Below are 16,559 nucleotides of genomic sequence, written 5' to 3' on the forward strand. Positions count from 1 at the left end.
AGGACAGTTTGAGTTCTCTTTAGAAAACAGATTTTACAGAAAGAAGCCGTGATTCTTCCCCCGAGCAGATTCATAGTGTGTGTGTGTGTGTGTGTGTGTGTGCAGTGTGTGTGTGTGTGTGTGTGTGTGTGCAGTGTGTGTGTGTGCAGTGGGTGTGTGCAGTGTGTGTGTGTGTGCAGTGTGTGTGTGTGTGTGTGTGTGTGCAGTGTGTGTGTGTGTGTGTGTGTGTGTGCAGTGTGTGTGTGTGTGTGTGTGTGTGTGTGTGTGCAGTGGGTGTGTGCAGTGTGTGTGTGCAGTGTGTGTGTGTGTGTGTGTGTGTGTGTGTGTGTGTGTGTGTGTGCAGTGTGTGTGTGTGTGTGTGTGTGTGTGTGCAGTGTGTGTGTGTGTGTGTGTGTGTGTGTGTGTGTGTGTGTGTGTGTGTGTGTGTGTGTGTGCAGTGTGTGTGTGTGTGTGTGTGTGTGTGCAGTGTGTGTGTGTGTGTGTGCAGTGTGTGTCAGCCCGCCGAGCGTCACTGCTGGAAAACAAAGCTGAACTCCATCAGCGCCGGCTGGTGGCGCTGCTCGGTCAGGCGGCTGCTCGGTCTGGACCTCGTATTGTTGTGCAGCAACATGTGAGTCATGGAGGACGAGCGTCCGCCTCTTGGACCGCCGACTCCCACCGGCAGCGGCGGTCCAAAGCCGTCCCACACAGGAGCTGTCCAGGGAGACGACACACTCTAACCGGGTCCTTCCAGACCAGATCCACCAGAACCTGCTGCACCTCAAGTTCACAGAAGAAGTGAAAAACAGAAAAGCAGCAGTTTAAAAGAGGAAGAGGAAGAGGAAGAGGAAGAGGAACCATGATGAAGCACGTCTGCTGGTCTGTCCTGGTTGTAAGAACAGAGGAAGAACTTTAGTCCGTTTGGACTCTATATTTGACAGGAAGTGGGTTTATATATGTTGGACCAGGTTTTGTCCTGGTTGGCAGAGAGGGGAGCACGCACTGCCTCTAGGAGTTGTTGTACATTTACCTCCTTCCTCAGAAATCTGGTATTTTTCCAGAAAAACACCAGAAAAGTTGCTGTATTGAAAGATACTCAGTGGTACTGCGAGCTGACACTACAAACACAAATTAAAGTACATTCAGATACTTTATCTTTCACATTTTAAAGAGGCCTGTAAAGAACTCCTGCCGCCATCTTTGGGGAGTCACTGCCCCCTGCTGGACGTCTCGTGCCGGAAGCCCCGTCCCGCATCGTGATGACGTCACACCAGAAGCACGCAGCCTCTCGTTGTGAAGAAGAAGAAGAAGGTGAGTGTTTTTAATCCTCCTCCATCCACGTTAATCCCCAAACTATCTAACTTTCAATCCGGTCCGACTCGTTTTCAAGACGCACAGTTTAGTTGGAATGTCGGTTTTGTTGCGATGATCTCGTTCGAAACGAAGTTAAAGCGGCGGAACGTGAAGATGGCGCGTGACTAACGTGGTTCTTTCTCTGTCTGCAGGATGACGCGTCTCACTCTGGAGGTATGTGTGCACCTCTACCCGGAGATGGGATTATAATCCCAGTTTAATTTACACAGACTGTGAGTGGTGAGAGAAAGTTTTAATGTGTGTAGAACTTGATAATCCTCCAGAGGACGCAAAGGTTCGAGATTAAAACACCCAGAATGGATAGAACAGAACAGAACCTTTCACAGACCCGAGTCACGAAAAACAGAAAAAAATTAAATAAAAAATTAAAAGCATCATTTAATTAGGAGAAGACTGTTGTGAAAAATATCTCCGTTTCCATCAAAGATACTGGACCTGAAACTTTCAATGTAAAGGTTCTAATGGTTCTGTTTAACCCAGGGGTGTCCGGGTCCCGTCCTCCTGGGTCCCAGGTCCTACAGGGTCCCGGTCCTCCAGGGTCCCGGTCCTCCATGGTCCCCGGTCCTACAGGGTCCCGGTCCTCCTGGGTCCCAGTCCTCCTGGGTCCCCGGTCCTATAGGGTCCCAGTCCTCCAGGGTCCCCGGTCCTACAGGGTCCCGGTCACCTGATTGCGATGCCTCCTGGAGTCAAACGGTCCAACGTGAAGACGAAGGGACGACGTCGCCACTTTGAGCTTCAGGACTCAGGAATCTGTAAGTTTTCCTTCGCCGGCTTGTGAGCAGACGTTTCAGTGAGACTCAGTCTGGTCTGAACCGGGTCTGGGTCTGGTCTGGACCGGGTCAGGTCTGGTCTGGTCTGGACCGGGTCTGGTCAGGTCTGGTCTGGTCAGGTCTGGTCTGGACCAGGTCTAGTCTGGACCAGGTCTGGTCTGGACCGGGTCAGGTAGCTGAGGTTGTTGACGCAGACCCTCCAGTGAGACCGGGTCTGCGGTGGCTCTGGTCCTGGTCCTGGTCTGCCAGAGAGACTGGAGGCAGTTTGAGGCTCGGCTGTGGCTCCATGGCAGAGTTATAGGTTCCCCTCCGACATTAAGCCAGGAAATACACACCTCCTTTTTAAATGAGGTTACAACCATCATCCTGAGCTTCAGATCAAAAACTTCCTCTGATGTTGGACGAGAAGCAGCGAAGGAGAAATTCCCCTTTTACACCGTAATAGTGTGTGTGTGTGTGTGTGTGTGTGTGTGTGTGTGTGTGTGTGTGTGTGTGTGTGTGTGTGTGTGTGTGTGTGTGTGTGTGTGTGTGTGTGTGTGTGTGTGTGTGTGTGTGTGTGTGTGTGTGGGGGGGGGGGGGGGGGGGGGGTGTTTACTGGTTAGCCACGGAGTGGGGCAGGTGGGAATTCCGTGATGCACCTGAAGGCGTCACTGGACCACATGGAGCAGCGTGACGAGGTCAGGACCACAGAAATGACCCCGGAACTACAACCTGGCGGCACGAAGCTCGTTGACTCGTTAAAATCCCGAAATTAACCCCGTCAGTGTTTCTTCAGCTGCAGGGTTCAAAGTTCATGTCTGGAGATTACAGTATTCTATCTTAAAGAATTCTACCCGTTGTGTTTACATGGTGCTAATCTGTGCGTGAGGCCAGATTATATTAGACCAAATCATTCTTTAAAAAAAAACTTATCAGCTCAATGACCATATTTGGTAACTTCCTGTTATTTCACGCTTGTTAATCCAGATTTTCACAGTTTTTATTAAACTTTAAACCCCGAAGAAAAGCTTGTTGGAAATCTTTTCAGGAATAAATAAATTTCGGTGTTTCTAAGTGATCGATGGGATTGTGTCGGAATGTTGACTGAGGATCTGTCATGTGTCCTTAAATGTTGGTTTAATCTGGACTCTGATCCTGGATTAAAGTAATAAATGTTTCTCTGGCGCCTCGTATTTCAGCCTCCTGGAGTTCTTACAGGGTCCCAGCCCCCATGGGTCCCAGTCCTCCCGGGTCCCAGTCCTCCTGGGTCCCGGTCACCTGATTGCGATGCCTCCTGGAGTCAAACGGTCCAACGTGAAGACGAAGGGACGACGTCTCCGCTTTGAGCTTCAGGCCTCAGGAATCTGTAAGTTTTCCATCGCCGGCTTGTGAGCAGACGTTTCAGTGAGACTCAGTCTGGTCTGGACCGGTCGGGTCTGGGTCGGGTCTGGTCTGGTCCGGTCCGGTCCGGGTCTGGACCAGGTCTAGTCTGGACCGGGTCAGGTAGCTGAGGTTGTTGACGCAGACCCTCCAGTGAGACCGGGTCTGCGGTGGCTCTGGTCCTGGTCCTGGTCTGCCAGAGAGACTGGAGGCAGTTTGAGGCTCGGCTGTGGCTCCATGGCAGAGTTATAGGTTCCCCTCCGACATTAAGCCAGGAAATACACACCTCCTTTTTAAATGAGGTTACAACCATCATCCTGGTTTACTGGTTCACCTCGGACACACACACACACACACACACACACACACACACACACACACACACACACACACACACACACACACACACACACACACACTGTCTCTGTGTGTGTGTGTTGATCAGTTTTCCTCCCCGTGTGACTGCAGAGGCCAGATGGTCGTCTCTCGGCGGATCCAGAGGGGTTCTGGGGGGGTTCTGGAGGGGCTCTGGGCCGAGGACCGTCTCTGGTATTCACCTACTTTCTCTTGATGGAAGTTGAAGCGGACTCGTCTGATGCTCCGCCCTCGACCTTGGAGACGTCAACGTCTGTCCCTCTGGCTTTCCAGACGTAATGGACAGTGGTTCCATGGCATCCAGGAAGCTTGTGGACCAGCTCCAGCAGGGCGGCGCCATAGTGGCCGGTGAAGGTGGGACCAACAGGAAGACTCTGGCAGCAGGGCGGGGCCACATTGATCCCACTTCCTGTCGTGGAGACCAGAGTCCAGATGGAACGTCCCACAGTGAACGTGTCCTGGTTTCTTCCTGAACGTCTGACGCTTCGGTCGTACAAATATCTGAGGAGGAGCTCCCAACGTGTCCTTCAAAATAAAATACTTTAATATCACACTGACGTTTTATTGCAGTGATGTCAGAGTACAACACACACACACACACACACACACACACACACACACACACACACACACACACACACACACACACACACACACACACACACACACAGGCTCCTGGTTGCACTTGAACCCACAACCTTCTCACTGTGAGGCCATAGCGCCACCCACTGGTTGTACATATGTGCACTTCAGTCACTCTACAAGTTTCCAAGTCACTAGAATCCACTTGTCATGAGAACCAAGTCCTTATTGGAGAACTGAGTTACAGGTTCCTGTGATAAAGACGGGTCCTGTCCTGTGGAGCTTCCTGCTGATTGGACGATCAGAGTCCTCAGGTGAGCAGGGCAGGTGTGTGTAATGGGGGGGGGGGGGGGGGGGCTGGATGACGTCATCCAGCTGCTAAAAAAAAAAAATCTTGTTCTGCCAGAGTTTAGACCACGCCCCCTCAACAGACCACGCCCCCTCAACAGGCCACTTTAATATTTGTGATAAAACTTTATTTACTTCATTAAAAGAAGCTGAAATAGTTTGAACGTTTGTTGATTGAAGGAGACAAACTCATGAGTGAGTGAACCGAAGAGACGTTACGTCTCAAACAGTGAGAGACACTTTGTTTTAATGACTCCATTATCATTGACCTTTGACCCCTGGCCGTCAGGCCCCGTTAGGCCCCGTCAGGCCCCGTCAGGCCCCGTTAGTCCCCGTTAGTCCCTGTCAGGCCCCGTCAGGCCCCGTCAGGCCCCGTTAGTCCCTGTCAGGCCCCGTTAGGCCCCGTCAGGCCCCGTTAGTCCCCGTTAGTCCCTGTCAGGCCCCGTTAGTCCCTGTCAGGCCCCGTCAGGCCCCGTCAGGCCCCGTTAGTCCCTGTCAGGCCCCGTCAGGCCCCGTCAGGCCCCGTTAGTCCCTGTCAGGCCCCGTTAGGCCCCGTCAGGCCCCGTTAGTCCCCGTTAGTCCCTGTCAGGCCCCGTTAGTCCCTGTCAGGCCCCGTCAGGCCCCGTCAGGCCCCGTTAGTCCCTCACGCAGGTCTCCTGACACATGCCCGTCTGAAAACATGAAGAAGACGTCACTTTAATATTAATTTTTTCTTTAAATTTCACTGATCTGTATTTTATCATCACTTCATCTTTCCTCCTCCATAATAATAATAATAATAATAATAATAATAATACGTCTATCTTAGTTTATAGTTCGTTTCAATTTCATCTGATCAGATTAGCCTTTTTGTCTTATTTATTATTTCAATATTTTGTTTCATCTGTTTTTTAATAATCAGTTTTTCTGATCGATGTTTAAGTCTAATATTTCATTTAGACATTTTGTTTGTTTGAATTTCAATTTGTTCATTTTCCATCGACATGTTCATGTTTTAATATTCATATTTTAATATTCATAGTTTAATATTCATAGTTTAATATTCATGTTTTAATATCCATGTTTTAATATTCATGTTTTAATATTCATAGTTTAATATTCATATTTTAATATCCATGTTTTAATATTCATATTTTAATATTCATAGTTTAATATTCATAGTTTAATATTCATGTTTTAATATCCATGTTTTAATATTCATGTTTTAATATTCATAGTTTAATATTCATATTTTAATATCCATGTTTTAATATTCATGTTTTAATATTCATGTTTTAATATTCATATTTTAATATTCATATTTTAATATTCATATTTTAATATCCATGTTTTAATATTCATGTTTCTGTGACTCTTCCATGAGTTCTGACGGTTTAATGATCAAATGAAGGTTAAAAGTCCAGAAAAGTTCGTCTGATAAAAAGTTAATGAAGAAGAATTGTTGGTTTTATTCCCTGAATTTTAATTATTTTTCCCAAAATGTTTCCTGTGAAATCAGTTTTATGAAAATTATCATTATGACCTTTTTATTTGTACGGGAAAGTTTAGAGCTGCTGAAGAAACAAAAACCTTCGTGGCCCCAGGAAAAGTCAAAAATCAAATTCGAGATTTATTTTCTTCACGGAGAGACGTCTGTCCGTCCCTCATCGTCTGTCTGTCCCTCATCGTCTGTCTGTCCCTCATCGTCTGTATGTCCTTCGTCTGTCCGTCCCTCATCGTCTGTCTGTCCCTCATCGTCTGTATGTCCCTCATCGTCTGTTCGTCCCTCATCGTCTGTATGTCCTTCGTCTGTCCGTCCCTCATCGTCTGTCTGTCCCTCATCGTCTGTCCGTCCATCGTCTGTCCGTCCATCGTCTGTCTGTAGATGTGAATTCACATTAAACCACCTCATTGTGACTGTATCAGGTTGCTTCCTGCTGATGGACGTGATGTTACACAGGATTTCCTTGATTAATAAGAACATTTAAATAAGCAGCCGAGGATCCGTGTCTTTGTCCTTCGTACTGGACGAACCTCCAGGACAGAACCAGGCAGCAGCTGCTCCGTCTCCTCTGGTCCTGGTTCTGATGATAACTGTGTTCCTCTACAGAACCAGGCAGCAGCTGCTCCGTCTCCTCTGGTCCTGGTTCTGATGATAACTGTGTTCCTCTACAGAACCAGGCAGCAGCTGCTCTGTCTCCTCTGGTCCTGGTTCTGATGATAACTGTGTTCCTCTACAGAACCAGGCAGCAGCTGCTCCGTCTCCTCTGGTCTCCTCTGGTCCTGGTTCTGATGATAACTGACCGTGTTTATGAGAGACATTCTGTCCTGAAGCTTTTCATCCCTTCATTAAACCTCCTGATGCATGAGGAGGACACAGTCCCACGCTGGCAGGTGGAGGGACACACTTCTGTCTCCACCTGAAAAAAATAAATCTCCACTTTGATTTTCGACTTTTTCTGAAGCTCGTGAAGTTTTTTGTTTTTTAGCCTCAGAATTGAGTTTTTCTTCAGAGACACTAAAACGTCCGTTTCTATTAAACGTCTCAAATATTTTTTTATAAAGAAAACAAGCCTGAAGTAGAATTGTGAAAGGACACCGGAAGTAGTTTACTTTCGGTTTTACCTGGAGGAGTTTGAGATTACCGAAGTAACGAGAGGCGCCCTGAAGTAAAGTAATCCTCCTTCATGAGACCGTCAGAGGTCGAAGGTCGCGTCCAGAGTCCGTCTTGTCTCCGTCGGGGGAAGTTTGCAGGAAGTTCTGTTTTCATTTGGACGAAAAAAAAAGTGCGTTCGTTTCTGTTAAAGTGCGAATTTACGTAGTTTTTTGTAGCGTATCGGCGCGTGAGCGTCACTTTTACAGATTAACACTCAAACGTGGAGGAAACGTGTTTAACGGGCTTTTTCATCGCGTCTCCGCGTGAATCACAGGTGTGTTGGTGACAGGAGCCGCCGGGACGCGCCGTCAGCAGAATCAAACACACCCAGAGAGTCCAGCAGTGTTCAGGTGTGTTGGTGACAGGAGCCGCCGGGACGCGCCGTCAGGTGAATCAAACACACCCAGAGAGTCCAGCAGTGTTCAGGTGTGTTTGTGACAGGAGCCGCCGGGACGCGCCGTCAGGTGAATCAAACACACCCAGAGAGTCCAGCAGAGACACAGAGAAACATAAATGATCAAATTCTACTTCGTAACGATCAATCTGTGTTTCTGAAGCATTTTTTTATTCATTAATATTTCAATAATATAAAAAAACGTTTCCGTATAATCTCACGTTTCTTTTATAGAGATAATGAACTTTTGTTGTTTTCAATTATTATTTATTGACACGCTGAGGTTTTAAATATAATGTTCACTAAAAATAAAATGTAATTCAGTTTTCTGGACTCACTTGAGCCACATTAAAGAGTTTAAAAGAGAAACGTGCAAATTTAAATCAGATAAATGACTTGATGACAAAAAAGAATTAAAAAAAGATTCAAACAAAAAAAACAAAAATTAACTTGGTGTTAAAATACTGAAATGAAAAGAGAATAAAAATAAAATATTGATGATAAAATATTTGTAAAGAGTACTCAAATAGTGTGTGTGTGTGTGTGTGTGTGCACAATCTGATGGGACCCCTTGCTGTAGTCCGGACCCTCTTGGTCCTGGCTCGTCCTCGGGCTGGAGTCCACCTGGGATTACCAGGTTCACCTGGGATTACCAGGTTCACCTGGGTACCCTGTCCTTTCAACCCTACAATTATACAAACTGCAAAATAAAAGCAATTAATAGAATAAATACAATTAAATTGACATTCTGCAGTACTCAGTTTCCACCAGCAGGTGTCATTAAAGTACAATTGAAGTTTCTGCTGTTAGTTTTTTCTTTTAAAGGAGACATATCCTGCTAAATCCACTTTTTTAGCCCTTAAATGCATGTTGTTGTATATTTAGAGTGTTTAGAAGTACAGAAAAGTTCAAAGTATTCTCTTCAGGTGCTCCGTTGATATCTTTATATTCTGTTTTGGTCATATTTTGCGATCCGTTTCGATTTTTCTATTCTCTATTACGTTTTTTGAACAATGACGTCACAGTATTCTCAGCGGAACTGCCAAATTAGGACATCGACACTTCGAGCAATCCGCCATTTTTGTTTCTCGCTGCGATTTTGTAGTCCAACCGAAGTTACGAGAGGATAAGTGGAAATGTTCGGTTGTTGGATGTAGTAACCCACAAGCTTCGTTACACCGTCTCCCAGCATCAGAACCTTTTCCAAGTGCCTGGTTGAGTTTTATTTTTCACAGAAATGTACCCACATCTGTGGGTAAGGTCATTTTTGTGTGCGCGAATCACTTTAAGGACGACTGCTTCAGCAACCTCCGCCAGTATAAAGAAGGATTTGCCGAAAGACTTGGTCTGATTGAGCGGTCAGTTCCTTCTATCTATGGAGACGACGAACAGAGCACTTCGGTAAGCTGTATATAACGCTAAAAAGTGTGATGATAAGACGTCCCTGTCATTGTTTTGTTAGCATTAGCAGTTGCACCGTCTTCATATGTTAGCGCTGTGTGCTCGTTTTAGATTAGAATGTAACTTCTGTGTTAAATAGTCGTTGTAATACAGGCAGTATTGTAGTAGTGGGCATGGATGGAGAAGTTAGTGTAAATATAGTAACACACCATTGCGTTACATCCATATGAAGACGTTGTTCTTCAGGTGCATCATGGTCATTTTCATCTGGCTCCGCCGGGTCCGACTCTGGCTCCAACATGTATGGCTGGATGGACAAATCTTCCCTTGTTGACATTTTGTAAATAATGTGTGAATATAAAGTTTCTGCACCGCTAGATAATTGTATCTGTTCTATCAAACTACAAAGATGGCCGAACAGGGTGGCGTTGAACCGAGTGTCACCTCTGCAACCTGGAGAGGAGGCGGGGTATGAAGAGACCGCCCCAAAACCAGTTGCTCTCAGAAGCACATCAGAAAAGGGGTAGAAAAGGGGCCTGTGGAGCTCTAATAATGAGGAATTCAGACCCAAGCATTGCAGTTCTGCTTTATATAGACAACTGTATGATTTAGATGTAAAAAGGAAGGATTTAAAAGCATGATATGGCTCCTTTAAGGGAAAATGTGAAGTAGTTTGATCCCTGGAGGAGCAGAAGTCTCATCAGTGTAGTAAAGGTTTGGAATCACAGGGTGTAAGAAGAAAACCGACGAATCTCTGAAAATAATTACATCAATTAGATAATCATCAGATTAAAAGTCTTTATTATTCTAAAAGGTTATAATTAAATATGTATGTGGAAAGAAATAAAGCAAAAAGAGAAAAACTCCATTAATGATGATAACAAATTGTACTCCAGTTTTAATTTGTTTGTCTTTGTATATTTTTTCAAAATAATTCCTTCTGATAATAATAATAATAATAATAATAATAATTATTATTATTATTAACTCTGAACTGCAATAACAAAACAATGACACTTTGATGAAACACGAGGGAAATAAAATCACAATGAAAACATAAGATGAAATATTATTTGTACATTGAGTAAGAAAAAGAAAAAGTTTATTTACAGCAGAAATCATTATTAAATGGTCTTTTAAACCTTTTCCCCATGAGCACTCACTGGTTTATTTAAAGGTAAAAATGTAATTGTATTTAAATAATGTTAATAATAATAACAATAGTATTTCTATGCCATCCTTCATACAAAGTGATTTACAGAATACAATGAAACTAAAGTATTGGCAGACATTAACATAGAAAAAGAACTTGGACTAGTTTTATTGTTTGATCTGTGGAGAAATCCAAGATGGCGGACGTCGGTTAAACGGAATGCGTTTTGTTTGTTGCCGCTCTGGCGTCGACTCGCTCAGCTTGAAAACCTTCAGGAAGGCGTCAGTCAGTCGGTGGCGTCGTCTTCCAGTTGTTTGGCTCCGGTCCAGATCTGGTCGTCCCCTTGAGAGAGACACTGGGGGTGTTGAAGGTGTGTCTTTATGTCTTTGTGTCTTTGTGTCTTTATGTCTTTGTGTTTTTGTGTTTTTGTGTCTTTATGTCTTTATGTCTTTATGTCTTTATGTCTTTGTGTTTTTATGTCTTTGTGTCTTTGTGTCTTTATGTCTTTGTGTTTTTATGTCTTTATGTCTTTATGTCTTTGTGTTTTTATGTCTTTATGTCTTTCTGTCTTTCTGTCTTTGTCTTTATGTCTTTATGTCTTTATGTCTTTGTGTCTTTGTGTCTTTGTGTCTTTATGTCTTTATGTCTTTGTGTCTTTGTGTCTTTGTGTCAGATGGACTTCCCGGTGGAGGCGACGGTTCACCTGAACCAGTTTGGAAATGAGCGACAGGTGCAGAAGCTCCTCTGCTCTCACGGCTTCCAGCTGACGGATCTGGGTGGACGTCGCGTTCGTCTTCAAGGTTCTTTCTCGCAGCTCAAAGCTGTGAAGTCTCAGCTGGAGCTGCTCGTTCAGAACCAACCGGGTTCATCCGGAACCGTTCCCCGTTACTACGACGACGCAGGAAGCAGAAGCAGGTCGCGACTCAGAGAGCAGAGAGTTTCTCCAACCGACGCGTCGTCCCGCTCGCCCCAGAGATCTCCCACCAGGCCGGGACGAGAGACGATGGTCATCGACTCTGATGTGTTCAAGTACGCCGACCGATTCAGGAAAAAAGAGATGGAGGACATCCTGAGCCGCCACACCGTCTCCATGACCGTGCAGGAAAGTGGCGACAGTTCCTCCGTCACCATCAGAGGACCAAACTCCAGCACCGCTGCTCACAAACTGCAAAGTCTTTTAGATCATCTGGGAAAGTCTCTGAGGACGCAAGAAGTTCCTGGGACTGCCATGGACCGGGACGGGGACGCTTTTCTCCAGAGGATTCAACAATGTGGAAACGTTTACAAGTTGGTGCTCGTGCGTGAGACGAAGGACGGACTTGTCCTGATCGGGCCGCCCAAAGAGAGCTTCATGCTGCAGCAGCGACTGATGGGGAACTCGGCAGGAAGGGGGCGGAGCTACGACAGAGGCTCCAGGCTCAGGAGCAGCTCGTTACCCGCAACCCTCCGCAAGAACAAAGGACAAAGAGCCTCCGACAACTCCCCGCCTCCGGGGGGCGCTGCAGGATACTCTCCACCCGGGAACCCGGGCGACAGCACCGAGCCGGAGCGGAAAGCCAGACGGCGGTGGTTCTCCTTCAGGAGGCGAAGCCACTTCGACACCCGTCAGAAGAATCAGACAGACCAGCCCAACGACGTCTCACTGGACAGACGAGACACGAGGCAGAACCCCACGACGCCAACGTCCAACAACTGGTTCAACTGGTTTAGAACAAAGAAACACAAGAAGTGAACACTGTTTTTCTTCATACCAACAAAATGAAGGATTACTAAGGATGCACCGATACAGTACAAATACTACCCTTTGGCTACTTTCCGATACCGATACGAGTACTGTTCACATGCCGTAAAGCCTGATTTATACTCCTCTCACAAACGATACGTGAAGACTACGTTTCATTGCAAACGACCTCCACAAAACCTCTATCGATGCTACGTCACCTCCAGCAGCCTCACAGTCTGCAGTAGCATAGCGCAATGCTATTAGCATCTGTCTCCGCACTACGCTATGCTAGCGTAGACCAAAGAACTGAGCTGCTGGTAATGAAAGTATCAGACTTTAATCATGTTTAGCATGTAGCATCGGTGGCGTGTGAGTATGAAGCTCTTTAGCATGTAGCATCGGTGGCGTGTGAGTATGAAACTCTTTAGCATGTAGCATCGGTGGCGTGTGAGTCTGAAACTCTTTAGCATGTAGCATCTGTGGCGTGTGAGTCTGAAACTCTTTAGCATGTAGCATCGGTGGCATGTGAGTATGAATGTAGGATACTCGCTGGGTTGTATCAGGAAGCAGTACAAGTACACCATGCAGTGTCAGACCCGATACTGGTATCGGTATCGGTATCGTTATCGGTATCGGTGCATCCCTAAGAATAACGTATTCCTCCTTGACTGCAGGTGAGATTAAAAGAAAAAGATCTTACTTCATGAGTCATTCAAGCTTCTAAACAGCAGAAATATCCCAAAAAATAAACACATTTTAATCTAATATTTTTTAATCTATAATCTAAATAACTCAGAGTTATTCAGTTACACACTGAGTGAAAAAACTCAAATTGCGTGTGTGTGTGTGTGTGTGTGTGTGTGTGTGTGTGTGTGTGTGTGTGTGTGTGTGTGTGTGTGTGTGTGTGCGCGCGCCACCTCTTGGTCCAACATTCTAACTACATCATTTTCAGTGTTTCTGTGGAAACGGACATCGTTTTGAAAACTTTTGTTCTTTGGAGGCGGAGCCTAAATGTAGAAGCTTGTTTGCACCAGTTGAGGGAAATTATTTGAACTTTATGTAACTGCTAAGAGCCAAAGCAACGCGACAAGACTTTGTTTAGTTGGTTTGAAGGCTGACTGACTTTATCGAATGTGTATTTATTGTTTGATTGCTGCTTCGCTCCTGAACGCACCACGGACATAGGAACCAAATAGAGAGTCTGAGCAGGAAGTGAGAGAGCAGGAAGTGAGAGAGCAGGAAGTGAGAGAACAGGAAGTGAGAGAGGAGGAAGTGAGAGAACAGGAAGTGAGAGAGCAGGAAGTGAGAGAGCAGGAAGTGAGAGAACAGGAAGTGAGAGAGCAGGAAGTGAGAGAGCAGGAAGTGAGAGAACAGGAAGTGAGAGAGCAGGAAGTGAGAGAACAGGAAGTGAGAGAGCAGGAAGTGAGAGAGCAGGAAGTGAGAGAGCAGGAAGTGAGAGAGCAGGAAGTGAGAGAGCAGGAAGTGAGAGAACAGGAAGTGAGAGAGCAGGAAGTGAGAGAGCAGGAAGTGAGAGAACAGGAAGTGAGAGAGCAGGAAGTGAGAGAGCAGGAAGTGAGAGAGCAGGAAGTGAGAGAGCAGGAAGTGAGAGAACAGGAAGTGAGAGAACAGCGCTGACGGCGGTGGGAGGTGAGGAAGTAACCATGAAGGATGAGGATGTGACTGGTCACCGTGGTAACAACCAGCTCCATGTTTGGATGCTTGACGGGTGTCGGCCGACAGAAGACGACTCTTTACTGGGGAAGAGTCGCTCATTTCCAACCAGAAGCCTTCAGATGTGAATGACTCACGTCTGACTAATAAGCAGAGTCCTGGTTATTCCCCCGCTCGCTTTCTGCTCCGCTGGCAGGCGATGACACTCAACATGAAATGAACAAAAGACATGAAGTTGCTCACTACTTTTTCAAAATGAGATGAAATGAGAGAATGAAATGAGAGAATGAAATGAGAGAATGAAATGAGAGAATGAAATGAGAGAATGAAATGAGATTAAACTGAACCGCTGGTCTGATGGTCAAAGTTCATCACTAACATTTGAATTCATGTTGAGTGGAAAGTGAAGCTCCTAACTTTGTTTTTGTGTTTCCAGACATTACTTCTTTATCCTTGTACGTCTGTACGTTAAATAAAAGTACAAACAAATATATACACACATTCTGTGTACATTTGTGTTTTTTACCAACTTTAAAGCAAACAGCGCCCGGGAAGCCAATCCTGTCATCACGAGCCAATACTACATAAATAGGACTTCCTTTCTTGAGTATAAAAGATTTCTTTATTTCTTTTGTGCAGTTTGATTGTGACACAAAGACTTTATTATTATCAAAATGGCCAAAGAAGTTTTTCTTGTAGAGACAGAAATGTTGGTCGTGCTCACCGCGACCGTCAACCACAGTTCTGCACATGCTCAGTAGAGACCATCAGAACAAAGTTTCCTTCATCGTGTCCTGACTCCCAGTCCATGTTCTCCTGGACGTGGTACTTTTATTTTGACAGTCACAACAATAACAATCCAACTTGGTGGTCTGTCCACTACAATGCCTGTGTACTACCATTATTAATGTTTGTAGTATAATGTTGTGTGTGTGTGTGTGTGTGTGTGTGTGAGAGTGTGTGTGTGTGTGTGTGTGTGTGTAGTTTCATTACAGAAACAAACAACAGCACCAACTAGTGGCCCAACATGAAAACTACATCGTTTCAGAACGTTGCCGTGGAAACGCCAAACTTCCTTGAAACCAAAATGTGAAAACGACGAGTTTCCACTGGAGAACGATGTCGTAGAAACGAGGCTTTGGGTCAAATCTAATTAACGGCTGCTTAATTTTCCTCTCCGTCGTCCACGGCGACGCCTCAGACCTTCGCTGTGGCAGGAAGAGAGAGTCAGAGCAGGATGCAGAAGTGCTGAAGCTCTTAAAGATAGCCTGGGACTATTTCTCCGGAGCTGCGTGAGGCTGAGTGACAGGATGACGTGCCGCAGCTTGTCGACCACATTTCCACCAGAGTCTAGCAGAGATCACACCACGCCTACATCACACACACACTCACACACATCTGTCTCCACTGCCGGGTCCACCATACTTCCCTTTCTTCTTCTTCTCCTTCCTGGAGCTGCTTTCTGTTCCCCTGCGGTGTTTCAGCGTGTCGCCGGGCCAGAGCAGACGGGATGGCGGAGCTGGAGGGCCTGGAGTTCGGCAAGTCGGACTTTGTCCTCCTGGACGAGGTGACGATGGAGCAGTTCATGGAGAACCTGAAGCTGAGGTGAGGCCTGGGCAGGAAGGGAGGGGTGGAGGCAGAGAAATGAATGAAAGGTACGTTTCTTCAGCTTCCTCTTCAGCAGGCCGGAGGATGAGTGACAGAAGCCTTGGTTGAAGCATGTAGAGCGTTTCTGGCCGTCACACTTTGAATCTCTCACAAGTGAAATCAGTTTCTTCTTTGGGGGCGTACGACTTTATAGTGATCAAATGGCTCATGAGTCACCTTCAGCGTTCCCACGGAGACCTTTGGTACCTTTGGTACCTTTGGTACCTTTGGCAGTGTGGGCAGGTGCCAAGTCCTGCTGGACAAAAGGATTGGAAATGTGTTCGGTTGGAAGGAAGTTTACATTCAGAGACATCGGGTCTGAAGATGTTTGTTCCTGAAAGTGAAAGTGTCGCTCCAACTCACAACAATTTACTTTCATTGAGTCACATGAGTCAAAGCGACTGCAACTGAAAAATGGAACAAAAGTCCTGAAGAATTTCATTTTATTTTTATGAACCCCTCTGGTGTGTGAGTCCCATAGCCCCCCCCCCCCCCCCCCCGTCCCCCCACCCCCACCCCCGCTCGACAAACCCACAGAAGGTTACACTAGGCGGTGGCACCCTTTGAACCATTTCCTGTTCTCTGTGTGCGTTCAGAACTGTGGCACTTCCTGTTAGCTATATATGACATTGGTCATCTTTAGAAACATTCATCTCCACATGTCAGAGAGTGTCAGAGAGTGTCAGAGAGTATCAGAGAGTGTCAGAGTGTGTCAGAGAGTATCAGAGAGTGTCAGAGAGTATCAGAGAGTATCAGAGTGTGTCAGAGTGTATCAGAGAGTATCAGAGAGTATCAGAGAGTATCAGAGAGTGTCAGAGTGTATCAGAGAGTATCAGAGAGTATCAGAGAGTGTCAGAGTGTATCAGAGAGTATCAGAGTGTGTCAGAGAGTATCAGAGTGTGTCAGAGAGTATCAGAGAGTATCAGAGTGTGTCAGAGTGTATCAGAGAGTATCAGAGAGTATCAGAGTGTATCAGAGAGTATCAGAGAGTATCAGAGAGTATCAGAGTGTGTCAGAGAGTATCAGAGAGTATCAGAGAGTGTCAGTGTATCAGAGAGTGTCAGAGTATCAGAGTGTATCAGAGTGTATCAGAGAGTGTCAGAGAGTATCAGAGAGTGTCAGAGAGTATCAGAGTGTATCAGAGTGTA

The 16,559-nt window shown here is 45.8% G+C and overlaps 2 protein-coding genes and 1 long non-coding RNA gene across 4 annotated transcripts in view; all 3 read left to right on the plus strand.

Annotated features, from left to right (window-relative positions):
• The first annotated feature begins 290 nt into the window (after positions 1 to 290).
• LOC308122762 lies at positions 291 to 4,408 on the plus strand. The gene is made up of 5 exons (XR_013936165.1): positions 291 to 1,290; positions 1,485 to 1,506; positions 1,834 to 2,105; positions 3,302 to 3,468; positions 3,951 to 4,408. It is a non-coding gene; the product is annotated as an uncharacterized lncRNA (long non-coding RNA).
• Positions 4,409 to 7,372: 2,964 nt separating this feature from the next.
• Positions 7,373 to 14,010, plus strand: LOC308122761 (uncharacterized protein). Of its 2 annotated transcripts, XM_080484822.1 has the most exons (4): positions 7,373 to 7,552; positions 7,697 to 7,886; positions 10,631 to 10,740; positions 11,044 to 14,010. In XM_080484822.1, exon 4 carries the CDS (start codon positions 11,044 to 11,046, stop codon positions 12,100 to 12,102), a length of 1,059 nt encoding a protein of 352 aa, XP_080340948.1. In that variant the 5' UTR covers positions 7,373 to 7,552; positions 7,697 to 7,886; positions 10,631 to 10,740; the 3' UTR covers positions 12,103 to 14,010. The 2 variants fall into 2 exon arrangements, with proteins under 2 accessions (XP_080340948.1, XP_080340949.1); XM_080484823.1 differs by having other exon boundaries at positions 7,404 to 7,886.
• Positions 14,011 to 15,132: 1,122 nt separating this feature from the next.
• Positions 15,133 to 16,559, plus strand: part of myo1g (myosin IG) — a 34,097-nt gene continuing 32,670 nt past the window's right edge. Inside the window, exon 1 of the mRNA XM_080484816.1 lies at positions 15,133 to 15,369. Coding sequence (XP_080340942.1) covers positions 15,275 to 15,369 — 95 coding nt within the window. The 5' untranslated portion in view covers positions 15,133 to 15,274. The remainder of the gene's footprint in view (positions 15,370 to 16,559) is intronic.

This window comes from Lipophrys pholis (assembly GCF_963383615.2).
Source record: "Lipophrys pholis genome assembly, chromosome: 17".
Lineage (NCBI taxonomy): Eukaryota > Metazoa > Chordata > Actinopteri > Blenniiformes > Blenniidae > Lipophrys > Lipophrys pholis.

Bases quoted from the DNA above. Each gene is read 5' to 3' on its own strand.
- LOC308122761 (XM_080484822.1), top strand. From the start codon at position 11,044: ATGGACTTCCCGGTGGAGGCGACGGTTCACCTGAACCAGTTTGGAAAT.